The following is a 27,496-nucleotide window of genomic DNA, read 5'->3' on the forward strand; positions in this document are numbered from 1 at the left end:
CCGGCGCCGGGCTCCGCTTTTTTTTTCCCTCACAAGTTTTTTGGTATACGGATGAAAATCAACGCGCTCTGCCTGACACGGAGGTGCGCACATGGGAGAAGCTCTGAAAATCTGCAGTCCGACTCTTTTGGGATTAGAGAGGACCACTAACATCGCCGAGGAGTACGCGACGCTTAAGGAACTTCCTAAAACATACTACGTTTATTTTCCCCTAGATTTAATTTCCTCTTATCATTAATTGCATTTAAAAATAGAGTTTGTTTTTTTTTTTCATTTTATAACCCCCCTGAATGCCATTTTTTTCTTTTAATTCATTTAAACTTGTGCACTATTATAAATCCGCACTTTTCTTCTTCGATTTATGCATTGATTTTTTTTTTTAACACCACTCTGATGCGATTGATTTAAAAGACATAACGAACAAGCCACCATGGCTTACAGCAGACTGCTTTACCTTCCCTTTACCCTGCTCTTGCTGCTATCCTGTTTTTTTCCGGGCCACTTTTTACCCCATCTGGGTCCCGAGCCCTCTTCGACCGAAGGCGCCTCCAGCCTGGCTTTTGTATTTGACGTGACTGGTTCCATGTACGACGATCTCCAACAGGTGGTGGAAGGAGCTTCTGGCATCCTTGAGAAAACTCTGAGTCGCAGAAGGAGACCCATCCAGAACTTCGTCCTTGTGCCCTTCCATGACCCAGGTCGGTGAGAACATTCGGGGTCGCGAAAAAGTCACAATGTTTATGTATGTACAGAGGTGTTGTATACACGCACAAAGTATATAACGTACACATTTATACATATAAATAACGGGCTTTTTTGTGTACATACCTGAAACTATATGTGAATATACATGAGGTATCACCTATGATGGATTCATCTCATTTGAATAGGTTTCCTCTAATTATATAGTATGCAGTCTCTCTTTGTATTATTTCTATCGATCGGTTATATAATGTCTTTTGTTGAAGGCTTTCACGTCTATTTGTACTAAAGACACTGGCGCCATTGTTTACACACACAAACACACACAATATTCTCATGTTTGTTTAATCCAATTTTGGGTAGCAAATGCACGACAGTCAGAACGTCCTTCATCAATTGCACTTTATGTGGCACCTTTGAGGTAACCCATTTTCTTAGCACTTTAAAAGTGCATCTTATTTCTAAGCATAATACAGTGGCCAGCACTCATCTCGGGACTTTGGACCGACGACAGAGACATGGCGCCACTCACGCACACACCCTGCACTCGCAGGGTCACCTTAGGATGGCCAACTAAAGTGACACGCATACGTCATTCGGGGTACGGGAGGAAAATCTACTCGGTACTCGATATCGAACGGGGAAAAACGTCAAGGCTATCCCCTCACTGAAAGAAAAGACTGCAAAAAACGCAGCGTTTCGGAAGGCTACAGACGAACACAACTGATGTAAACTACAGCCGAAACTGGGTGCATTTTACTTCTCTTCTTTTCAGCCTGGGAATAACGTTGATTTTTTTTTTCCCATTGTAATTGCGACCGTTCACTATACTCGATCGATCCAACCGGTTAATGTACTTTTGGGATTTGGCGAGACCTATTCAAATAACTGGGAGTACAACATGAAGTTGGTCTGTCCAGGGGGGCTGCTCATGGCAGTGGACGTTCAAGCACATATCCACTATTACTACTCAAACCATTTTATGTTGCTAATTAACCAGAGTACCAGAGCCAAGACTGAAAGCATCTTTCAGGGGTTCTACTTAATTCAGGTATAAACTTGAGGAAAGTCAAAATCTTTCCTGTACGCCCTAGGCTCGAGGCAGAACCAAACTTGACCTTGTGTCATGAGAAAAGTGTACTATTTATTGTATAATAATAATAATAATAATAATTGATTGCCGTTATATAGCATTTTTCTAACCTATTCAAAGCGCCTTACAGTGACGGTAGAGGACCACTTCATTCACCAATAACATGTAACATGCGCCTGGGTGCTGCGACAACAGCCATTGCGCCATTACAATCACCACACATTAGCTGGTAAAAGGAGGTGAGAGACAGCCAATAAAGTACATAGGGTGATTACAGGGCTAGAACGACCAGGCCATGGTGGACAATTTAGCCAGGTCATCAGGGAACACAGTACTTTTTCGAAAGAGGCCCAGGAATCTTTTATGACTATTAAGAGTCAGGATCTCCATTTTACGTCTCATCTAACAGACGCTGGTAGTGTCCCCGTCACTACAATGTGGCATTAGGATCCACACACCTTCCACAGAGTAAACGCCCCCTGCTGGCCTCACCAACACCTTTTGGTCAGTCAGAACTTGGCCCACGTGTTCTTCCTTTATTTTTATCTAACTGGACTGTCACTGGAATTCCCATTTTAATACAGTCTTAATACATTTTAATCATTTGGTCTTTTGGTTCTGCTGCTCTCTGTCAATAGGTACAGCAGTGGCTATAGCAACTATTGGAAGAACAAGAGTTTAAACTTCTGTGCTAAAGAGGCGTCCAGCTACTTCGGTCACCTTCAGACATTTATAAACTGGTTCGGTCATTCTGTATATTTTTTATTTATTGTTTTGACGAAAAAAATGCATAGTAATAACTGCGAAGGTTTGTGATATAACTTTTTAAAAATCCAAATCTCATCGAAACCCTCGCGTGTCTTTGAGCAGCAGCGCGCTTTTGTGTGAGCGGCGTTCGCAGAGGAGCGTCTTCACTAATTAGGTTTTCTTCACGGCTTTCCAGCGCATATTGTAAGCTAATGCAGACTCATTAACACCTAGTGGATCTGTTTGATTTCCTGTGCTCGAACTATTAGCACTATCTTAAGACGCTTTACAAAAGACCTCGGAACAATGCAGTATACAATTTAAAAGTAAACAGAGCAAAGTGGAATTCGTATGTCTATTTAAAACAACTCATTTAAACATCACACATCTATTTACAAGGTCTGAGTGTTATACACATTTGCAAACATAAAATTAAGTCAGGCATGAGCTGGAGATCCATTTGCACATAATGCCATTCGGAAGTCAGTAAGTACGTTTTAGACTCCAATAAATCCATCGGTTGCCCTAAACCTGACGCGGATGAACTTTGTACTTCTATGCGACATCTGGTCTGTGACGTAATAGGTAACGTTATTATCTGAAATTTGGCTGACACGTCTATCCAAAGGGCCACCCGTGTTCACTATACGTTTTAACTGTTCACTGGTCTTTGTGGTTGCATTTCTACATTTGTTGTACCGGCAGGTTTACGGATTCGCCCAGGATCACACAGTGGAGAGCTGATCGGCAATACTGCGGTTGAAAGGCCAGTCAGTCCCTTAGACATAACAACACACTACCCGTCTACTTACTCGCTGAAAAGTTTAAAAGAGACACGTGCTTAAATGTTCTTTTGTGTAACATTCATCACGTAACTTGATGAAGTCAAAACGGTGTCTCCGGATTTCTGTTTATTCTGTCATTGTAGAAGTACTGTTCAATTCATTCATTCTTTTTTTCGACGCCTTTACTCTTAAGGTTTGGTTACCGATTTAACAATCCTGTAGAAAAGCAAATGTAATCAAATTCCCCACAGTCAGTGTCTGCCTCACAGCACTTGGTCGTCGCACGAGGATTCCTTTTCGGTGGTCATCTTCATGTTTTACTCCTGGACCGCCTGACCGGGGAGTTTGGGATTACTGTACTGCAGTGGGCGCGAGTGAGCTCCGTGCTGAACAGGTTCCCCGTGTGGGGTTCGGTGCTGTTTTACGTAAGACAAGCGCCCCGGTCGCACACCGTTTTGACTCGCTCCCGTTAAGTGATTCCACTTTATGGAGATCCCATTTACACTCTTAAAAATCGAAGTGCAAGAATAATTCCAAAGGGGACAATTTTTGGTTTCCAAAAGACCCATGAAGGTTCCAATAAGAACTTTTTTTTTATTAATTTAGATCCCTAACAGGCTCCATGTTGTAAATAAACATTTGTAAAGTACCAGTGGGTTAGATAGATAGATAGATAGATAGATAGATAGATAGATACTTAATTAATCCCAATGGTTCCTGATTTTTAAAGGACTCTTGCTGCACACAGTGACACAGGTCCAGTCCAGGTTTTCTTAATCTGTTAGTGTCCTGCCATTTAGCCTACCACATATTCAAGATTTCAGGTTTTTGGTAGTAGGAAGTTTTTCAAAGCACAAAGAACCAAATTCATATACAAAGAACCCGTCTCAGAATGAAATGGCAATGGAGCTACAAAAGGAGCCATGCAACCCAGTAAAGAACCATAAGGTGACTTTAAAGAACCAGCATTTGTAAGAGTGTATATGGCAACAGATCAGCAAAGTCAAGGAGAAAAAATAATTTTTGGATACTTTACTGTCATCAGCCACTCAAGTTCACTGTGTGTCATAGCAAACGCCAGTGCACTTAATCAGCCTTTCCATTTTTTTTAATGTCTTTCACATTTACATTTACTTGATTAGCAGACGGGGCGGCACGTTGGCTCAGTGGGTAGCGCTGCTGCTTCGCAGTTGGGAGACCTGGGGACCCGGGTTCGCTTCCCGGGTCCTCCCTGCGTGGAGTTTGCATGTTCTCCCCGTGTCTGCGTGGGTTTCCTCCGGGCGCTCTGGTTTCCTCCCACAGTCCAAAGACATGCAGGTTTGGTGGATTGGCGATTCTAAATTGGCCCTAGTGTGTGCTTGGTGTGTGGGTGTGTTTGTGTGTGTCCTGCGGTGGGTTGGCACCCTGCCCGGGATTGGTTCCTGCCTTGTGCCCTGTGTTGGCTGGGATTGGCTCCAGCAGACCCCCGTGACCCTGTGTTTGGATTCAGCGGGTTGGAAAATGGATGGATGGACAATTAGCAGACATGTTTATCCAAAGTGACTTACAAAACGGGTCAACATAATCAAGTAAGCATCAGTTTGTGGGTCTGTTTAGGAACAAGTGCTACAGGACAAGCACAGAACAAAACCCAAAGCTACACTCTTCCACGTAACCTGTCCTTAGTGGTGTTTTACTAAATTGTGTGTTTCATTGCTTGATAAGGACCGTTTCATTCTGGAAGTAGTTCTTTGCACAAGAATTTGGTTCTTTGGGCTTTAAAAAGATTCCTAATATGTGGACAAAACAGAAATCTTTAATGTCTAGTAGCAGTATACAACAGAACCTGAACTGAGCCCGTGTGATTGTAGGCAGTGAGAGTCCTTTGATAATCAGGACGCCATTGGTATTTCACAACTCTTTTATAATCTAATTGTGCAGTCTGTCATGAATCTAAATGAATAAAAGGTTCTTTTTGGAAACTTCATATGGATGATCGTTTTAAGAACCAAAAATGTTTCCCCTGTGGCACTGCTATTTTTAACTGTAGTTACACTTTCTTAGTCACGGGAACTTATTAAGCGATTATCAGTTAGGTGGAAACTCACAGTACAAGGGAGTCTTCAAATGTTTCATAAACACACTGATGGACTCAGCAGTTTGGATTAAGGTGGGCAGCCAGTTCCACCAGCTAGGACAGGGGTCCCCAACTTTGGTCCTGGAGGGCCGCAGTGGCTGCAGGTTTTCATTCTAACCCTTTTCTTAATTAGTGACCTGTTTTTGCTGCTAATTAACTTCTTTTGAATTCATGTTAACTGACCTGGCTCTTGAAGACTCAAACCCCTTAATTGTTTATTTATGCTTAATTAGAAGCCAAACAATAATGAGCTACAAAATGAGCCAAAACATGACAGGCAAACTGTGTCCATCATACAATATCTAAAAATAAAGAAAGATGGAGGTCTCAGGAATGTTGATCTTCTCAGGTCCCCTAAACATTTGACCAGTGCTCTTAGAAAAGAGAAAATCAGCAATGTCAGAAATGTCTGCTATTACACAATGAGAGCACCAACAAGCCATGGGTCTAAAGAACAAGTTTAATTAACGACAAGACTCAGAGCCTAATTAAGCAACTGGTTGAGTTTGAGGCCCTGACTTAGTTGGTCTTCTGTTAGCTCACTCACTTCACATTTCATTTCTGTTTGGGTGCCGTTAAAGGAAAGAAATGAAGCAATTCAGAGGAACAATGAAGAAATTTAGGGGAACAAATCTTAAAAAAGACAACTAACATGAAAGAGAAAGGAGTTAATTAGCAGCAAAAACAGGTCACTAATTAAGAAAATGGGTAGAATGAAAACCTGCAGCCACGATGACCCTCCAGGACCAGAGTTGGGCACCCCTGACCTAACAGTTACACGTGAAAAGAGTCTGGATTGAGATTTGATGACATGCAGAGTTGGCATCACCAGACACCATTCATCAGCAGACCTGAGCGGTTGAGAAGATAGATGCCAGGAATCCCACAAGTGTCTCCACATTGACTTATCTTTTTATTTGGCTGATCCCTTCACCCAAAGCAACTTACAACATTTGAGAGATATAACTGGTTACATTTCTTTTGTTTTTGTTCCCCAATTGGAGCACAGGCAGGTGAACTGACTTTCTCATGGCCACACAGCAGCAGCAGTGGGATTTAATAATAATTATAATAATAATTCTTTGCATTTATATAGCGCTTTTCTCACTACTCAAAGCACTTAGCAATTGCAGGTTAAGGGCCTTGCTCAAGGGCCCAACAGAGCAGAGTACCTTTTAGCATTTTACGGGATTCGAACTGGCAACTTTCTGATTGCCAGTGCAGATCCCTAGCAACAGGGGCTGAAGTCCAAAGTCTCAACCACTACACCACACCAGTAAGACAAATATTTACAACTTGTAAGATACCATTCTCAAACCTTCTTAATCCAGTTTAAGGTCCCTGGAGGTCACAGCCTGTCATGTTAGGGTCAGGCACAAGGCAGGAGCCAGCACAGGATGGGGTGCCAGTCTATCATAGGGCTCACCATCTCACACTGTCATTAGTCACTTATGGTTCAAACCAGACCCTGCTCACTGACTATATGGAGTCAGCGTGGCCATCTTTTGTATGTGTTGCTTTTCCTCCCACAACGCAAAAAAGACACTTGAGAGTCTTCTTTAACTCCCCAGGATGTCTTGTTTTCCCCTCATATTCTTCTCAGTGCATTGCTCACTGTGATTTAGCCTGTTGTGCTGCATGCCTGATCATAAAAATAAAGGACAATCATGGTGGAGGACCTAGAAGGTTCAATGTCTCAATAATGTACAGTATATCAAAGGTTGGTGTAAATATGGCAAACGTTCCTCCAAAAATCCAAGGAAAAATATGCAGCTTTTAGCATTTAATTTTTGGATAATTAAGGAACAGAAGTGGGGTTTAAGTAAAAGGCATTCATTAAGACATGAAAGCTATCAATGTGTTGATTTTGCCAGCACATCAAGTACTGTGTGACATCAGTACTTATACACATTTACATCATCTCACACATGTTTTGATATTTCAAATATCTCCTTGCTCTAGGCATCCATTTTTTTCAGTCCACATTCTGTGTCAATTAGATGACGCCTCACTGACTCATAATATGTGCAGACAGGCAGGTATCAGCACGTGTGTGTATGTCCAGTTTCAAGTGAGCACGAGGAAGGTTAAAGCTTTGAGTTCAGCTGCTCTGTATAAAAAAGAGCAAAGACACACAGACACTCGATTCTAAATTACTACAATAAACTTACTCTGGTTACTTCATCCCACCCGCTAAACAATCATCAATTTGTGGAGAGTGCCCACTTCTACACGGTGGTGTGCTGGGGAGGCAGCATAAAGAAGAGGGACGCCTCACGCCTGGACAAACTGGTGAGGAAGGCAGGCTCTATTGTAGGCACGGAGCTGGACAGCTTGACATCCATGGCAGAGCGACGGGCGCTGAGCAGACTCCTGTCAATCATGGAGAATCCACTGCATCCACTGAACAGGATCATCTCCAGACAGAGGAGCAGCTTCAGCGACAGACTGCTGTCACCGTCCTGCTCCACTGACATACTGAGGAGATCATTCCTGCCCCACACTATGCGACTCTTCAGTTCCACCCAGGGGGGGTAAACAGTAACATTATACAAAGTTATTGTCTGTTATACCCGCCTTGCACTCTCCACCTTGCTTTTTTTTTAAACTTGCACTGCATTTTTATTGCTCTTTAATTAATATTGTTTTTATCAGTATGCTACTGCTGGAGTATGTGAATTTCCCCTTGGGGATTAATAAAGTATCTATCTATCTATCTATCTATCTATCTATCTATCTATCTATCTATCTATCTATCTATCTATCTATCTATCTATCTATCTGAAACTGATTGGAGGACCTGAATGTACGAAACGGTCAGCAATGCAGGCTGGGGATGGTGCTGTAATGGAGTGGGAAACAGTGTCAATTCATACAAAGAAGGCAGTGTTTGAATATTCCAATCTGGCACCTGTGGAATGAGCTGTTGAGGACAGACGTCTACAAAAAAACACTGGTGCAGCAATCTTTTATCTTACTTTGATATCTTCATGAGTGCATACCTCAACAAATTAGGACTGTATTAAGGGCAACTGACAGAGCCATTTGTCACCATACCACATGCACTTCAAACACTTCATCCACCTGAAGCTAAACTTGTTTGGCCCCGGCCAGTACTTGGATGGGAGGCCATCTAGGAAAAGCTTGGGTTGCTGCCAGAAGAGGTGTCGGTGAGGCCAACAGGGGGCGCTTACCCTGTGGTCTGAATGTGGATCCCAATGACTCAGTAAAGTGACAGGAACACTGTGCTGTAAAAATGGTGCCATCCTACAGATGAGATGTAAAATTGAGGTCCTGTTTTACTGTGGTCAATCAAGATCCCTGGGTATCTCTCGAAAAGAGTAGGGTGTATCTTAAAGTCCTGGCTAAACTGCCCACCACAATCTAGTCACTCAGGCCCTCTAATCATCCCCTGTCTCTAATAGGCTATCTCTCTCTTTCTCCCTCCCCATCACCACCTAATAGCTTATCTATCTATCTATCTATCTATCTATCTATCTATCTATCTATCTATCTATCTATCTATCTATCTATCTATCTATCTATCTATCTATCTATCTATCTATCTATCTATCTATCTATCGTGCCTTTCACATGTATCTATTTAGTTTCATTGTGCTTTTCATATTTATCTTTCATATAGCTCCTTTCTTATCTACCAATATATTTTCTGAAGCCCTTTTCATTTATATGGTGATTTACATATCTATCTATGTTAGTATGTTGGGAGAGAAGGAGACCTTTGTGGAAGTCCAAAAGCCCCCTTATCATGTAAACCAGTGACCCTATGGACCTGAAGCCAAAGGTTAGGGAACTGTAGCTTTGGGATTGCTCCATGTTACACTGTTTTTGTTTCCACAGCCCCTGGGATAAACTCGGTCTGTGTTGGACATTTCTCTGTCTCAATTGTAAGAGACAGGAAATGTGCCTGTCATTTATCAAGCAACTGCAGGCCTGCCCGATTGAACGAATGTTAATATTTCCTCCTTCCCGCTGTGCCTCTGCAGGATCACTTGAGAACAGCCTGTGCAGCAGGCCATACAGAAGAGTGGTGTAGGGTATGAACTGAAGGAGGGAGCTGACTGAATTTTGGGGATCACTGTGAAATTCAGGACTTCTTAGTAAATGGCACACTATGTTTGCTTTGGAATGGTGGGACTCGGTCTATAAATGTCTGGTTAGTGGGATGTGAGCCTCTTATCAAATAAGCTACAGGGGCTTCATTTGCAATGAGTCTGATTAGTAAGTTAAAGCGGAGACCATATTGATATATAATTATATTTTTATTTGCTTTATGTTTATATATAACTGACAAGTTAATGCTAGTTTTTATTTGAACAAGTGTATTTATGTATAAATATACCAAATGAAGTTAGATATCAACTAATGAGATATTTGGTAGGAATTAGTAACAAAATAAACGAGAACCATGGCTACAAGTTTGAAGCAGAACATGACCAGATTGTTGCGGCTTTTATTTCCTTTCTTTAAGAGTTTACTACGAACTTAAAAATGAACACATAATTACAGTGATCCCTCGCTATATCGCGCTTCGCCTTTCGCGGCTTCACTCTATCGCGGATTTTTTGCTGGTTCGCGGATTTCTGAGGACAATGGGTCTTTTAATTTCTGGTACATGCTTCCTCAAGTTGGTTTGCCCAGTTGATTTCATACAAGGGACACTATTGGCAGATGGCTGAGAAGCTACCCAACTTACTTTTCTTTCTCTCTCTCTTGCACTGACTATCTGTGATCCTGACGTAGGGGGTGTGAGCAGGGGGACTGTTCGCACACCTAGACGATAGGGACGTTCCCGTCTAAAAATGCTGAAAGATTATCTTCACGTTGCTACCTTCTGTGTGCAGCTTTTAAGTATGCTGCACGGTGCTTCGCATACTTAAAAGCTCAAAGGGCACGTATTGATTTTTCTCTGTCTCTCTCTCTCTCTCTCTCTCTCCCTGCTCCTGACGGAGGGGGTGTGAGCTGCCACCTTCAACAGCTTTGTGCCACGGTGCTTCGCATACTTACAAGCCAAACAGCCCTATTGATTTGTTTGCTTTCCTCTCTGTTTCCTTTGAAGAGGAAGATATGTTTGCATTCTTTTAATTGTGAGACAGAACTGTCATCTCTGTCTTGTCATGGAGCACAGTTTAAACTTTTGAAAAAGAGACAAATGTTTGTTTGCAGTGTTTGAATAACGTTCCTGTCTCTCTACAACCTCCTGTGTTTCTGCGCAAATCTGTGACCCAAGCATGACAATATAAAAATAACCATATAAACATATGGTTTCTACTTCGCGGATTTTCTTATTTCGCGGGTGGCTCTGGAACGCAACCCCGCGATGGAGGAGGGATTACTGTATTGCAAAATCATTACAGAAGATACAAACTAATAACCAGTCAAAATACTGTAATTTTTAATTTAACAGAACTGAAAACTAAATTTCTAAAAAACCTGTAGGAAAACAAAAACCTTCTAAGAATCTCATTTCTATTAAAACCGATTGACATTAAACTTCATTATTAAAATAAAAAATCACATTTGTTGATTCACATAAATTAGATTTGATTCAAAGGCCCACCTCTCCTCCTCATTCATTGGTCAAGAGTCTTACCTTCAATTCAAAAGCACAACTCATGTGTGAATGGCCTTTTTGTTTGTAGAGTACGTTCATTTTATGGAGGTATTTATGTAACAATATTTAAGAAAAAAATGTATTTTGCATGTTACGAGCATACATCAGGATGACTTGATATATGGATTATGAGACACGAGTACAACCCCCCTGCCTGCGCTACGTGCTAGCAACTTTGTGTCTCTGCCGCTCGCATATGTCGATTTCACTTTCACCAAACAACAAATCTTTTAATTGTCGCGTATACGCCTCTTCGTTGGGAAGAAACACTACTTTTCCTTGATTGCAACACGTATTAGACGATCTACAAGTCTCTGACTTAAAGTTTATATCCAAACAATATATTCGACCTCTTTTCGCTGTTCCGTTATTTCACTGAGTGATAATTTTCGTTTGTTTGCACTAATGCAATCTTTACTATCATTTTTTTGCGACTTTTGAATTTTCATACTTCCATTATCTCTAACCTGCTCTGCATGTGTACCACGCCAATGTTTTGGAATTCTTTATGACGTTCTACTTTGTCTTCTACTCTTTGTCTTTTATTTCTGGCCGCAGTCCTAGTTAAATCTCTTAGAACAGAGTCTCGTCTCGTGTGAAGTGAAAGTGTCTCTCTGAGAAAGTCACGTCTCGTCTCTCTTCCCAAGATTTTTTTTATTATAATAGAGAGATGATATTGTTTACTGTTGGTCCAGCATTGGTCATAAATGTAACATTTAAAGCACATCATTTTCGGGTGGAGTATTCCTTTAAGCTAATCTGCTACTTTCGTCAATTGTAGATGGCAGCGGCTGTTGCTTTGCGTTTGTTTCAGCTGAGATCGGGTTTAGTACTGTGCAGCGGAATGAGCTGAGTTTCTAAATTCATAGCAACTGAGCTTAAGGTGGAGTTCAAGATTAATTCCCAGCTGCACACTAACCATGGCATGAACTCCTGTTAGTATGCAACTTTTCGTATGTTGCAATTGGCCCAAAGAGACTTCTGTAAAATCAAATAAACCAATAAACACAGCAAGTCAGAGCCTGAAATCCACATCAGTAGGGTGCAGGACAGGAAGCAAATTTTATTTTCCAAGTTTGGCCTTTACACTTTAAACTAGTGAGCCTGTATCAAAGTGCAGCTGCAGTTTCCATATGATTTTTATGTAAAGAGAGCTATAAAAATGTATTGTATTAAATAAGGGCTGCTCACACCCTAATCTTGTATGGCTCTGTTAAGAGTCCTGTGTGCAGAACACCCCGTGGTAATTAGGAGATCCCCATTAATGCCCCGTTGTTGGCTGAACATCGAAATCTGAATGTTGTAATATGGAATATATAATAAGTCACAAACATAATCCAATAAATGTTCAATATCTGACAAAGTTTCAGACGTCTGTTTCTTTACTCTTCCTTCACTACTCTATGGCCAAATGCAAGTTCTGAAGAGCTAAACCCAAGAGAGCCCTGAACAACTTCTCTGACAGCAAATAATACGGTAAAGGACCCATCCTCACCCCAGCCTTTCTCAAACTTAAAAATAGTAAGAATGCAGCATGCACTTCAAAGTTTGATGGATTTTTTTAAAAAACCTCTTGAGATTCTGGATGATATTTTATGCTTTACTTCCATCTGCTGTAAAGCTTGAGCAAACAATTTAGACATAAAATTTGACCCTCAACCCGACTGCATAACTGCATTTATGTCCTGGCATCTTCTGGCCAGTGTAATGCAGTTTTTAATACTGTAAAATATTTATCAACATAATATTCTCTAAAAAGATAAATTAAGCAAATGTATTTGCTAACATCAAAGACATTAGGAAAGATCATGATGATGTCCATGGCCTCTATGTCAAGCTGAAGTCGGGTATCTTGCTGAGTTTCAAATTCCACCCTTTTAATATCTAACTCCACAGCCAACTTTTTCACATTCTCTGACTTTCAACTCTTCTGGTCTAAGCTCCTGTAACATGAACCCCTCCCATTTTTGTCTCATGGTCAAGGTCCCTTAGGTAATCCGAATTCTCTACCATCCCATCAGGCTGTGTGCCTCCTAGTGGCAGCATTGCTGAATTGCAGTAAGGAGATTGTGGGTTCACATCCTGGGTCCTCCCTCCATGGAGAGTGCTTTGAGTAGTGAGAAAAGTGCTACAAAAATGTAATGAGTTATTGCTATTATTATTATTATATCAGTGTCAGTTACAACAGTCTTCCCTGAAAGTCATGTAGAGTCCTCATAAGCATACAACATTACAAGTAAAGAAACATTAGATGCCATGAGCAATGCTGAAAACTCAGTTTCAAGCAACAACTTCAAAATTAAGTTAAGACTTAATTTGTCTTGTAGCTGCAACATTTTTGCATTAAGGGCAAGTGGGGCACTAACTCCCATTCTCCCAGCAGATGACGCTGTTGTGCAAACATTAAACAAGAAGCAGTAAACACACCTCGGTACTTTAACATATCGCTAAACTGTTTATAGCAAATCAACTTAGTCATAGTCCATTTTTTTCCAGTTTTCCAGGGTACGTTCACTGCAGTTTCTTAGCTAGAAAAGTATTTCTTCATGGAGTACTAGGGGGCTTTGCCCCCTGCTCGCTTTGCTTGCCAACCCCTGGGCTGGCACTATGTGCTAGCCACTTTGCGGTTCTGCCGCTCGCGTATTGGGATACAGATGTACAATTTAAACAGATTGTTATTTCATGGGAATTGTTACATATGCATAATAGAACTAACTATTTTACATTACAGCGAGTAATTAACCATAGTAAAAAATAGTAAAACGTAATAATTTGAAAGTAAATTATGTTTCATGTTGTGTTAGAGTTATTCATTGCTTTATACAATTTGGTTCTGTTTGGATTTGAAATTAAAACACAAATACTTTTTAAACTTACACTTTTACTGTAAAACTTCAGTAACTTTATTAACTTTTTGTCAGTATCGCTTTAAATTTTGATTCCGTTTTGGACTTACATCGTGACAACGCAACGTATAACTGCCCATGAGTGAATATCGTTTCTTTCTCTCTAATAAATAAAATGACTTTTTCGAATGTTTGGCTCTGAGATTTGTTAATTGTCTTTGCAAAATCTGTTCTAATGGGAAACTGTAAACATTTTAATACGCTTTAATACGTTTAGTGTCTAATGTTATCCCCTGAAGATGTACTACATTACCTTTCTTGGATACATCCTTCTTTCAACAGTAATTCGGCCAGTGGGAGACCGGATGGTGTTAACGGTTGTAGCTATTCTTCGTGATATTGTAAGTTGATGTTTTCATCTTCTGCACCATCACCACCAACTGTCTCAGCACAGTCTATTGATACGCATTTAACCAATCTGGCCTGTAACCAATCGACGTTTTTGGTGTTGATTCTTTTGACTTCATCGTTTCTAGGATTGCCTGTGCGCTCATTTTTTCTGTTGATAACCCTTCGGGATGAAATTCTTCAATAAGATAGTCTTCTTTAATTGAAGAACTTAAAGTGAGGAAAACATTCAAATTTATAAGCGCTGAGAGTGCAGGAACTGTGTCTGTCAAAAGCATTCATACGAATGGGAGATGAGAGGACCGTGTGTGTGGGTGAATATGGTTGAGAGGAGTGCGGGACTTGAAAAAATCTCATGGCCAAAGTCTCGTCTCGCGGGACTAAAAACAATCTCTTGGAAAAAAAGTCTTGTCGCAAGATTTTTTTATATAATAGAGAGATGTGAAATTTCCTTTATGCCTGTCGCTGCTAGCCTCTTTCTTGTTACTTGAGCAGACCCTTGGACCCTGCAGTATTCTTGCCAAATACTTTGGCTCAGGTGTGCACACGTGCAGCCTCAGCTTTTTCACTTCAGTCTTGAAACTTGATGGCTTTGTGTTTTCTTTACACAGTTTAAAAGGTGTGAGAACTTGCATATCTCACTATAGTCCTCATCATTATCATGAATCATGTCAATGACTTATCAACAATAAAGTTTAGCACTTTGCCCATTAAAGAAAATCTGGAAGTTTATGAATGTTCATTTTTACTTCTGCTTTCAGTGTTTAGAAATTGATGTTGAAGTCAAGAACTCTCCTTTGGTGCTTGGACTATGTGACAAGATATTGGTAGATCTTTATCTTTGATGATTTTGTATGGCATTTTAGCTGATATTTTATCGTCACTACTGCTGGTAGCCTAATGCACTGTCAGATGCCCTATCTGTCCCTTGCTCCCTCACACGAGGTTTACTGGTGGATGTCTCCATCTTCAGCCACCCTCCAGCACAAAAATGTGCAAAAATGACAAATGTGTCCAATTTAAATTATATCTACGACACAATAAAGTGTGCAGAAAGTGAAGTGGTCTGAGTTCTTCCACTGCCTACTGGTACAGCCTTTTGAGGGCTGTCTTTCTGGTCTTTTCTGTTAAATGTCACTTCACTCTGATGTGGAAAGGTTTGGCCAGGCGACACCTCATATATCACCCTACCCATCCATTTCCTCACTTGTTTCTAGTTTTTGGAAGACAGTGCTTTTCTTAGGCAGCATTTGGTGCAAGGTGCAACCCAAATATAGGGTGGAGTGTCACTCTGTGGCAGGACACAACAATGTACAAACCCATACCACTGTTCCACCATGCCTCAATCTGAGAAATGCTCTCTGTAATGAAGCCTTAAGTGTAATCCTGATAAAGTACTTTGAGGGATTTGAACCCAAGGGACAGCACAATGACGGAGAGGCATCCCATCTATGGTTGGCTCACTGTGTACCCCTGTGATATTGTAACAGAAAACGAGTGTTCAAAAATACATGGATTTTTTTTCTGTATGACTTCTCATGCCTATGCATTGCTGTTGTATTTTTTACATTTCTTTTCTCCTTTTGGCTACTTTCAGATATTGGGCCCATTTCGATGACCATGGACCCCATTCAGTTTCAAAAAGACCTAAAGGATCTGTTTGTGCAGGTGAGTGATGGGCGCACATCATGTTCATGTATGTGGAAGTGAAGGCTGCGTGTCTGCAGAGAACGTATTCACTGGGCCACCTGGCTGCTTCCAGATCAAAGAATCCACACTCTGGAAGCCGGGGATTCTCTAATTCGTTTTAAATGTGTCTTAGTGCTGAGGCACACCCACCCTTGACATACTGAGGTAAATCTTGCCGATATGGCAGTCATACAAGTGGCTTTGGGAAGAAGGGCTAAGTGGCTACCTGACACAGTGGGGAACTGCCCTGGACAGCACACATGTATGACCCACTGACTGCTCTTCTTATTTCTTGCCAAGACTGAGTAGTTTGAAGCGTGGCTGTACTTCCACACCCAAGTTCCGGAGCCCACTTTAACTTTTGTCGGGGGCTTCTGGGAGTCACAGTCCAATCCCAGTACACTGTAAAATTGAAAACCATAACATAACATTTTCAAACGTGCTTATTGAAACTGAAGGTGGCAGGGGTCTGTGCCTACACCAGTACCATCGGTGCTGAGTGCAATAATTAAAGCTAATACGGGTGCAAGGCAAAGATGTGGCCAATTTAGAGCCCAAAATTCTACTAATGTGTGGATCTTTGGGGTGAGTGAGGAAGCTACAATACAAAGATAAATAAAACAGAGGAAAAAAATTAATTCCACAAGTTTAACCCATGAGGCAGCCCCATACCCCGCCTGGTATGCTGTAGACCCCTGTTCCTCCCTAGCCATGCTCAAGACCAGGGGTTCTCCAGTTCAGACTTGGGGGACCCCTGTGGCTTCATGTTACATTTCAGTCATCTACACAAATCACTGGGTCAGTCTTATTGTCCAATTGATCTCATTGTTTAATTAGCTGGCATTTTTGTATTTTTCAGTTATTTTACATTCAGAAAAATGTGTCAGAATGACACTGACATGTGAAAGTAATTCAGATATTTGCATTTTTCAATAGCTTCAAATATGTAACTTTCTTCTACCATATTCTTTCTAATTCATAATTCATATTCTAATTCATTTCTAGGGAGTCTGCTCCCTTTATTGGATCCAAATACTAATAATAATTTATTCTTACATTTTTCTGACCTTTTTCTGTTTCTTTTCCTCCTTTTGGAGTTTGGATACATTCTGAGTTCTATATTTTTACTTAGAAATTACTGGAAGTGTATTTAAGACCTTTAAAAATACAGTCATGTGAAAATGTAAGTACACCCCATGGATATTGTTGACATTTTCTAAATATTTACACAGGCAAACAGTAGATCTTCATCCGAACAATGCGTACAGATTAAAGTGATACATTTGAACAAATGGCACATACAACTGACATGGTATATTTATTCTCATAAGCTAAAGGAACAAAAATGTGTTTTTTTCACATGGAAAACGTAAGTGCACCCCTCTATTTACCACCTCTTCAAGTCAATTAAATCAGAATCAGGTGTTCCAGATGAGGTGCCAATGATTAGAACCTCCTATTTGGACCCTGTCTGATTTAACCCACAGATATTGAGGGTCTGTTCTGCTTGCTGTTGAAGTGTGTGTGCGGCGTCACAATGCCAGCATCAAAAGATAGAAAGATAGATGGATGGATGGATGGATGGATGGATGGATGGATGGATGGATAGATAGATAGATAGATAGATAGATAGATAGATAGATAGATAGATAGATAGATAGATAGATAGATAGATAGATAGATAGATAGATAGATAGATAGATAGATAGATAGATAGATAGATACTTTATTAATCCTAAGGGGAAATTCAAGAGCTCTCTAATGCCTTCTCATGCCTAAGAGTCCGGCAACGGATTTAAAAAGATCACCAAATAATCTGAACTCAATCACTCCACCACAAGGAAAATCATCTACAAGTAGCTTCTTCTTCTTCCTTTGGCTGCTCCCGTTAGGGGCTGCCACAGCGGATCATCTTCTTCCATAAAATCACCTACAAGTAGTGATGATCTCAAATGATTACTAATTTGTCCACCACTGGCTGACCCAGCATAATTCGACCCATGAGCTGACCATTTGATACAAAAAGAAGTCTCCATGAACCCCAAAGTTTCATTGCAGGATCTGCAGGTACGTCAGTTGCATCAGTTTAAAGGTTGGTGTGATGTACTGCCTGGTCATCTGAAACTGGATAAAACAAGTTGGCAACTTGTTAAGGGTAAATTTTACACAAATGTTAGGAAGTTTTTGTTTACACAAAGAACCATAGACACTTGGACTTAGCTATCAAGTAGCGTGGTAAACAGTAGGACTTTAAGGACTTTTAAAACTCGACTTGAGGTTATTTTTGGATGAATTAAGTGGATAGGACTGGCGAGCTTTGTTGGGCTGAATAGCCTCTTCTCGTTCAAATTGTTCTAATGTTCTGAGAGTTAGCGAGTCCTTTTCTTCAGTCTGGCTTTGGTGTACTGACCTTTGGCTTTTTGTTTTGTTTTAGATAAAACATAAAATTGGTATTCCAGTAAGAAACTTTGATCACGTCTCACCTTCTGGTCCTTTTCCGTAAAAATTCTGCCTTCTTCTAGTGTGGCACAATAATTTTCTGACTTGGGATTCTGATTCTAATTTGATATTTCTGAAAGTCGCACACAAGTCTGGGCCTGACAATGCTGGAATATTTCATTTTAAATGCACTTTACCTTCCCTTTAGAATATTTAACATCTCATATCAAATTCCTTAGTAATGATCACTGAGAGGAGTAGTGACATCACCTCTGCCATTCTGACTGTGTTCAGGCCATAAGAGTCTTGTGCCAGGTGCCGTCTGTCTGCTTTCGAGAGTGAGTCATCACTCTTGATGGGAACTGAGGGGTGGGAGCTGGCCTGACAATAAGAGAGGAGTCTCTGAGCAGGTCACTGACCTCTGTCTGTCATCCTCATTAGGGATTGCTGCAGACGAGCCACTGGACCCTCCAAGGCCAAACTGTTGTGGAGGGTGGGGGCATGGAGGGTAGGGGGGCTTCTACTGGATTTGTGTTTGTTTGTCAAAATGAAACTTCAAAGCCAGCTGGAAACAACTTAAATTCTGAACAAGCAGCCTTTCTCTTCTTTTTAGGGAGGTGGCGACTGCCCTGAGATGAGCATTGGAGCCATTAAGAAAGCCCTGGAGGTCTCTCTCCCAGAATCATTCATCTATGTGTTCACTGATGCCAGAGCAAAAGACTACCGCCTGAAGAAAGATGTCCTGCAGCTGGTACAGCTCAAGCAGTCTCAGGTGAGGAGGGGGAGTGTTGTGGAACTCGAACAGAACCACAATAGGCCAGACCTCACCAAGTACCTATGACACAGAGGGACAGGTTTATTTAGATGCCTCCATCTCTTATAAGAACATAAGAACACATTAAATTTGACAAATGAGAGTACTCTATTCACTCCATCAGGCTTGTTTGTTTAGCTGTTACTTAAGTTGTCCCTGATATCTCATCCAGATCCTTCTTAGAGGTTGTCAAGGTTTCTGCTTCAACCCCACGTCTTGGTAGTTTATTTAAGATTCCCACAAGTCTTTACATAAAGAAGTGTTTTCTGGGTTCAGTCCTAAATGCACTTTCCCTTAATTTCTTCTGTTGTACAAGATTCACTTTTTTGAAGATCTAGATGAGGTCCCCACGTGGTCTCCTCTGCTGAGACTGTCACAGTAGGACATGTCTTTACGTCCTGAGATGTACCTGCTTGTTCTCCTTTGCAAAGCTTCAAGTGCTGCTCTGTCTTTCTTGTAGTGTGGTGACCAGAACTGCACACAATACTCCACATAATATAAGATGTAAGATACTTTTATTGTCACAGTACAATACAATGACATATCGCTTGGAGCAAGCATATAGAAACCTTAGATAAAGGTATATAAGAATAGAAATTAAACTACAAGAAGCACAAATTTAAAAGTAAACATTAAACTAGGAGAAGCACCATTACTTTCAACAGTACCAAATATACACAGAGTAAAAGTCTCTCTGTTATAGAAAATAATCTTTCGATGCAACAAGACGTTTTAGGAGACAAGACTTTTGGAAAAGATTTTTTCAAGTCCCATGAGACAAGAATATTGCCATAATATTTTTAAAAGTCACGCCTAGCAACCATTTTCAAACAAGACTACGGTACTGTCACCTCTCAGTCTTATGAATGCTTTTGTCAGACACAGTTCCTGCGCTCTCAGCTCTTGTAACTTTTAACGTTTTTCTCACTTGAAGTTCCTAATTAAAGAAGACTTACTATGTCCAAATCTTATTGAAGAACTTAATCACCAAGGAGTATCAACAGAAAAAATGAGTACATAGGCAATCCTAGCACAGAGAACCGATGAAGTCAAGCGAATTTATGCCAAAAATATCAATCGGTAACACGGCAAAATGGTTAAATGAGTATCAATAGACTATGCTGAAACAGTTGGTGGTGATCGTGCGGAAGATGAAAACAACAACTTACAATATCACAAAGAATATCTACAACCGTTAACACCATCTGGTCTTCCACCGGCCGAATTACTGTTGAAAGAAGGATGTATCCAATAAAGGTCTTGATATGCCATTCGTATTAAAACATTAACAGTTTCCAGTTAGACAAGCTTTTGCAAAGACAATTAACAAATCTCAGAACCAAACATTCGAAAAGGTAATTTTATTTAATAGAGAGAGAGAGGAACAAAATGCAATCACGGCAGTTATACATCGTGTGGATGCAAATTTAACACTTCAAATGAAAATTAAAATCTGTTTAAATTGTACATCCACATCCCTATATGTGAGTGGTAGAACCGCAAAGAGGCTAGTACGTAGGGCTGGCCAGGGGGTTGGCAAGCGAAGCAAGCAGGGGGCAAAGTCCCCTAGTAAGCATAAATAAATAAATAATAAATTATGTCGATGCAATGGTCATGGGCTCCACGTGGGTCTCGTATAAGTGTGTGACTGTGTGGGGTTGTTGCAGTTCAATCAGTGGTGGTTTCTGTTATAGAATGGGGTAAAAGCTGATCTTCAGCCTGGTACTGCTGGTATGCAGGGCTCTGAAACACCTGCCAGACGGCAGAGGAGTGAAAATGCTATGGCTGGGGTGGGTTGGATCTCTACAAATGTTCTATACTCTCCTTCTGTAGCAGGTAGTGAAGATATCTTCCTCTGACGGTAGCTGAGTACCAGTAATTCGCTGAGCCATCTTGATGATATGCTTGGGGGGTCTTCCTGTTCTCAGAGGGGCAGCCAGAGTACCACGCTGTAATGCAGTAGGTGATGACAGACTCTATGGTGCACCTGTAGAAGTTAACCAGCAGCTGTTGGTGGAGTTGTGCTTTCTTCAGGCTCCTTACAAAGTGAAGCCATGACAGGTCCTGACCGATATGGACTCCCTAGAATCTGAAACTCTGGCCTTTGTCCACCCTTTCACTGTTTATGCTGATGAGATGGTGACCACTGCAGTTCAGTCTTCTGAAGTCCAGAATCAGTTCCTTTGTTATCTTGGAATTGAGAGCAAGGCTGTTGTTCTGGCTCCAATTCTCCAGACTCTCAACCTCTTCTCTACAGGCTGCTTTGTCATTATTAGAGATCAGGCCTATCACAGTAGTGTCGTCTGCAAACTTTATTATGATGTTAGCATCATAGGTAGATTTACAGCCATTTGTGAAGAGGGGATAAAGGAGAGGGCTCAGCACACAGCCCTGTGGTACCCCAGTGTTGAATATTATGGATGAAGAGAAGTGCTTACCCATGTGCAAGGCTTGTGGTCTGTTAATGAGGAAATACAAGTGTTCTTACTAGTCTGAGCTTTACATTCCCCGATTTATATCCAACAGTTTTTATAATATGACCTAACATTTTATTTGCCTTTTGTAATTATTTCTGCATGATACTAAGATAATGAAAATGTTATGTCAACAGAAACTCCTAAATCCTTTTCAGATGTCGCTTTCTTTAGGACAGTAATCTCCCATCATATATTTGTAATTCACGCATATCACTTTGCACTTTTCTACATTAAACGTCACTTTCCAGGTGTTGGCCCAGTTCTGGAGGATGTCCAGATCTTTTGAATTCTTTTTGCTGCCTCCTTAGTGTCTGCCAGCGCCATCTGTGAATTTCACAAGTTAACTGACTATACCGGAATCAATGTGATTAATATAAATCAGAAAAAGTAGTGAGGGTCCAAGAAAAGACCCCTGAGAGACTCTACTGATGACCTCACACCACATGCAGCATTCTCGTTTTATCTTTGCTCTTTGTCTCCTCCGAATTAACAAAATTGAGATCCAGTTTTTTTTAGGTTTCCTTGGATGCCTACTGTTTCTAGTTTCAGAATTAGTCTTTGGTGTGATGTGAAGCAAATACTTTTTAAAAGTCTAAGTAAAATTTCATATGCTGTGTTTTTGTCAACTATTCCAGTTACCTATTCAAAGAAAAACCTAAAAAATTGATTTGGCAAGGTCATCCTCTCTGTTATTCAGTACATTATTTTCACACAGTAGCTAACCTTCTCAGGCTCCCATGCCCTTTGCCTAACAAAGTTCCAAGGCCCAGTGGCCACACTGTGGTTAATTGAATTCAGAGGCACCAGCTTTCTTTTTAAGGTCCAGACTCTCATTTAGGCTTCCCGGAGTTTACTATGCCCCTGAGGGTACACTGCTCCTGGTACTTCCTCACAACTCCAACTGTTCGTCCAGGAATTCCATTTTTCCCCTTGTTCTTCAATATACTTGAATGGGAATCTGTGCCCCCTGGTTGGTGTTTCTTTTCCACTCTGACTTTTGGAGAAGTTATGATTTAGCTCACTGTGTCTTCTTGAGCTTTGCTCTAAATTGGGTCCTGCACTGCCTCTTTGATCTCTTCCCCAACCCCAGTCCATTTCAAATGTTTTTCTTCTGTTTTCCTAGTGAGAATTGCTCCATTTTCACTCCAACACCCTCACTATCTTAAATGATCTTTTGTTACTTTGGCAGGTTGTATTTGTTCTAACTGGGGACTGTGGTGACCGCAGCCAGCCAGGGTACAGAGCTTATGAAGAGATTGCGGCCACCAGCTCTGGACAGATCTTCCACCTGGATAAGCAGCAAGTGAACGAGGTGAGACTTGAAGGCAGGGTTCTTATTATGTTGACAAAGCTGTGCCCATAATTGGCCATGCCTTTGCCACTCATCAGTGGTGGTAAGTACCACAAGTGAATTCAGCTTTATGCCAGATGGCCTTGTCCATTTCCTCTCTTAGTATAACTCTCCAATTTTGTGAACGTTTTGCTGTTGTTACATGATCAGTCAATGGGCTTCTTGTCAATGCATTTTGTAGAAAGTGACAGTAAAGGCCTAACGATAATGGAGACTGTAAGGCTTGGTTCTCTGCCGCAGTATGAGCGCGCACTCCTGGGATCCATCAAGCCATTATCTAACTCATATATTCAGTTCAGGGTCATAGAAAGCTAATGACTCTCAAAGCAGCATTAGGTTTAAGGTGAGAACCAGCTCTGGACAGGACACTAGTCCAGTGAGGGCACATTCAGGGGCACACATTGCAAAGGACATTTATGCACACACCTCCAGTTACTTATATTAAGTCAGTTTAAAGTTGACAATTAGTCTAATCGTGACAATTTATTTGGGCCAACTGGGGCCTCCTAGCGGTTATAGATTATAACACTTAAAGCTGAAGTTTCATTTCCAAATATTTACTCATTGGGGGTCCTGCATGAGCTGTCCCACCCATGAAATGTACATGATTTTGGTAAATTAAAATAAACTTTTGTTCTCTTTTGCTTTTCAATTTAAGCACATCCATATAGCATTCAATGAGAAATTTACAGAAAATGTAAAAAAAAACTGTATGGAATAGAGTTTGTTGAGAAATATAAAGTAAGTTTTTCCTTCGTTAGTTCTTCTCATAAAAAGCATTGGTATGGTGTTAAGTATGAAAGGTGATATCTAAAATAAAGAATGAATCAACATAACACTCTGAAAGGCACTATATACATACACTTAATGAGTTCTGTGTGTGAAAGATGTGATACAGAATGATGTTGCAGTACTCTAATGTAGTAATCACTATGGAGACCCTATGTACATAAAACAAAAACACTTTTGGAATGTGCCCACTAGGAATTGAGATAATATTCCCAAACATTTTTATTCCATTTTAAGGTCATGGGATGCTAAGGCTTATATTTGCAGCACTGGGCATAAGATGAGAACTAATCCCTTACAGGCTGCCAGTCAATCACAAAGCCTACACTCGTACACCCAGAAATTGCCCAATAACCCAGCATGTACATCTTTGGAGCATAGGAGGAGAACCAAAGTACCAGGAGGAAAGCCCATACAGACACAAGTTAGCTGGCTGGAGGTGACTGTAGAAAATTAAGCCTGATTTAATTGTCTTGTGGTGTAACTGAAAAGCCCTTTGAGATGATATTCAATATTAAAGGCATTACTGAAAATAAAGAAAGCATGAGTTAGATGCCTCACAGCATTATAACCCAGGATTCAAATCTTGGCCCAAGTTCTGTCAATATAGAGTTTCTATGTTCTCGCGGGTTCTGTGTTGTTTTATTTTTTCCAACATGTTGGTTTTCCTGCCACGTTAAGAAAATGTGCAACTTAGCCTTGCTGACCATACGGTGAGTGATTGTTTGTGGATGAATGACTGTCCCTTACGATGCACCAGTTGCCCGTTCAGGGATGATTCCTACCTATGATCTGATGCTGCCTGAATAGGCTTTGGCCCCAAAACCCTAAAACAAATTATGTCAATTGGATAACAGATGTCTAAGTAGATGATTTAGCTGTTTTACACACTTCAGTCTTTTCATAAGATGTTTTGGAGGTCAGAGCATAGGGTCAACTACTGTACAGTTCCACTTGGGGCAATCTTCAGGTTAAGGGCCTTTCTGAAGGGGCCCAACATAGTGGGATCCCTTTTGGCAGTAACAGAATTTGAATATAGTGTGATTTATCCTCTATGGTGTTTTCACATAAAGTGCTTTATTGTGACATCCATTGTGCCGAGTGGCACATGAGCACATAATAGACATGCTGACTTGACATTTGTCACAAACCTTTCTGTTGTGACAATTGCTGGGTCGACTTATTGGGATGGCTTTCTATATGATCCATAATGTTGGTGGGTACTGATGGAAGGGTTTCTTGGTTTTGGTGCTTTACTCAGAGAACCAGTAATATGCCACTTCTTCACCAACTGCTGAATTTTGCATTCTACAGACTATTATTCTGCTATTCCCCCATTTGTCAGCATGAAGGAGCCCACAGTATACAGCTACATAATTGAAATACACTTGTCCAATTAATGTGGCTTGTCTTCTCTCCAGTAAGCACACACATAACAGAACTAACAAAATGAAACACTAGTTTATGTTGTTCACCTGACTATGTCTGCTGATGCTAAAACCAGAGTGGGGCTCCATTCTCTGCACAGGACTGCTACTTCATGTTATAATTTATTGTATTTGCTCTTTGTGTAAAGAGCTTTGAAACAGCATTCAATATCAAAGGCATTGCATGAAATACAACACGATTAAGGTGCTTTGTAAATTCATGTAAACGCCTTTGGATGATGATCATTATGAAAGATGTTACTTCATGTAAAATTTGAATTATCTGAATGGTGCTTTTTATATGAAGAATTTGAGATAGCCTTCACTCTAAAAAGTGTCATATAAAATGCAACGGGATGTCATAACGTTCACATAGAATAATTCAAGAAGGTTTTCATTAAGAAAGGAGCTTTGTAACATTAGGAATGATTAAAGTGTCAGAATAGCAATGCACTAATCAGCTTCCATATTTCTTTAAAATAAGGACTTTGAGGCTCCTGCTCTCTTCCCGTCAGCATTCTAATGCAAGCCATAGTCATTTAAAATGGATTATTTCTTAATAGAGATTATTCTTAATAAATCACCTGTGAGCGTTAGATTCTACTCCAGTGGGGACACTGCCCCCTGGTGGTTTCCTACGTACCATACAACTTGCAATGGACCCTTGTTTTGGCAGTGGTGTAAACAATATCATTTAATTTTTGGACCTTTTGAATTTTTTATGTACTTTATTGTTACTTCATTGACTTTTCCACAGCACTGTTTTCTATTCTATTTTTTGGATGCTTTGCATGGCTGTGGCCATGTTGTCTGTGTTGGTCATGTCTGCTGTCTGTCGTGTAACATGGAGGTCATATGACAAAATAAGTCATCACTCAGTGCATATGTAAGGTGATGGTGCACTGCATTTATTATGGTGCTTGAACGCTGGACTAAATAACAAAAGAAAAACCCTAATCATTAGTGATAGTTAGGGGCAACAACTACTAGTCAGTCTGAAGAATGCTTGCTTAATGATGATGCAGTTGCATCTTTTTCAGTTTCCCAAAATCGAGTTGCAACTGAGTTGGCAAGGTAGGATCCAGCATGAGTCAAATGCGGAACAAAACAAATTACTCAGTCCTATAAAATTTGTTTTAAAAAGATTTAGTGAAAATTCAAAGCAAAACAGTTCACACGCAAATAGAGAAAAAGGTTTTTACACACACAGGATAAAAGACAAAAATGGAAAAAATGGTTATTTTACAAACTCAGCTTTTTCTTGTGGAACTTCAGTTACTTTCTGTACTTAAAGGCTGTGTTATTTCTCTATGGCAAACTTACATATGCTTTACTTATTACATTCAGTGTATTCTATACATACGTCACATTCAGTATGGTCAATATGGTACGTTACAGGATATGTCTGAAAACTGTTTTCCTTCCATGTCTTACCAACTGCAAGGCAGATCATAAACTGGGCCTTGTCTGTAGTCAGAGGGACAATTGATAATCTGAATATTCCATTTCAATTTAGCTTGTGGGGAATATAATATAATCTCCCATAGGTTAGGCATTAATATTGTAACAAGGCGCTATATATGTGCCCGACCAGACACGACACAACTGACACCAGAGGCACGGGTAAAATAAACAAAAAGATTTTATTTTTTCTTCACCTGTCTTCAAACCACTCTTCTTTTCCTTCAGTCCTCCCAGGGCACTTTGTTGTTGTTGTTGTCGTCATCATCCTCCTCCTCCTCCTCCCGACTCTGGAGCCCTGAGTAGTGGCTGCAAGCTCCTCTTATAGCCCACCCGGAAGTGCTGCAGGTGCTCATTGATCTACTTCCGACTGCACTTCCTGGTGTGGCTGCGCTCCCGCCCAGACGGGCTCATTAAGCTGTGCAGCTCTATGCAGCTCCCCCTGGCGGAGGCCACAGAACCCAACCAGGATGAGCTCTGGTGTTCAACGAAAGTGGCCCCGACGCAACCCAGTGGGGGCTGCCAACAAAGGTTCCGAGGGATGTAGCGTGGCTCCCGTGGCTGCTCCCCCGGATCCAGTGACAAAGGAGCATCCCGGCCGGGCATGGGTCCCAGCCGTCCGCCACAATATATAAAAGCAAACATATTAATATAACTGAGAAAATACATTTATCAATTAAACATAACCTAAATGACTAACAAATGGCTCAATGGTGT

At 40.7% G+C, this 27,496-nt stretch overlaps 1 protein-coding gene across 1 annotated transcript in view; it reads left to right on the top strand.

Moving 5' to 3' along the window:
* Positions 1–306: 306 nt before the first annotated feature.
* hmcn2 (hemicentin 2) overlaps positions 307–27,496 on the top strand; it is a 224,697-nt gene continuing 197,507 nt past the window's right edge. Inside the window, 4 exon segments of the mRNA XM_028808536.2 lie at positions 307–698; positions 15,930–16,000; positions 19,074–19,232; positions 22,941–23,063. Coding sequence (XP_028664369.2) covers positions 431–698; positions 15,930–16,000; positions 19,074–19,232; positions 22,941–23,063 — 621 coding nt within the window. The 5' untranslated portion in view covers positions 307–430.

This window comes from Erpetoichthys calabaricus, chromosome 9, assembly GCF_900747795.2.
Source record: "Erpetoichthys calabaricus chromosome 9, fErpCal1.3, whole genome shotgun sequence".
NCBI classification, from domain to species: Eukaryota; Metazoa; Chordata; class Cladistia; order Polypteriformes; family Polypteridae; genus Erpetoichthys; species Erpetoichthys calabaricus.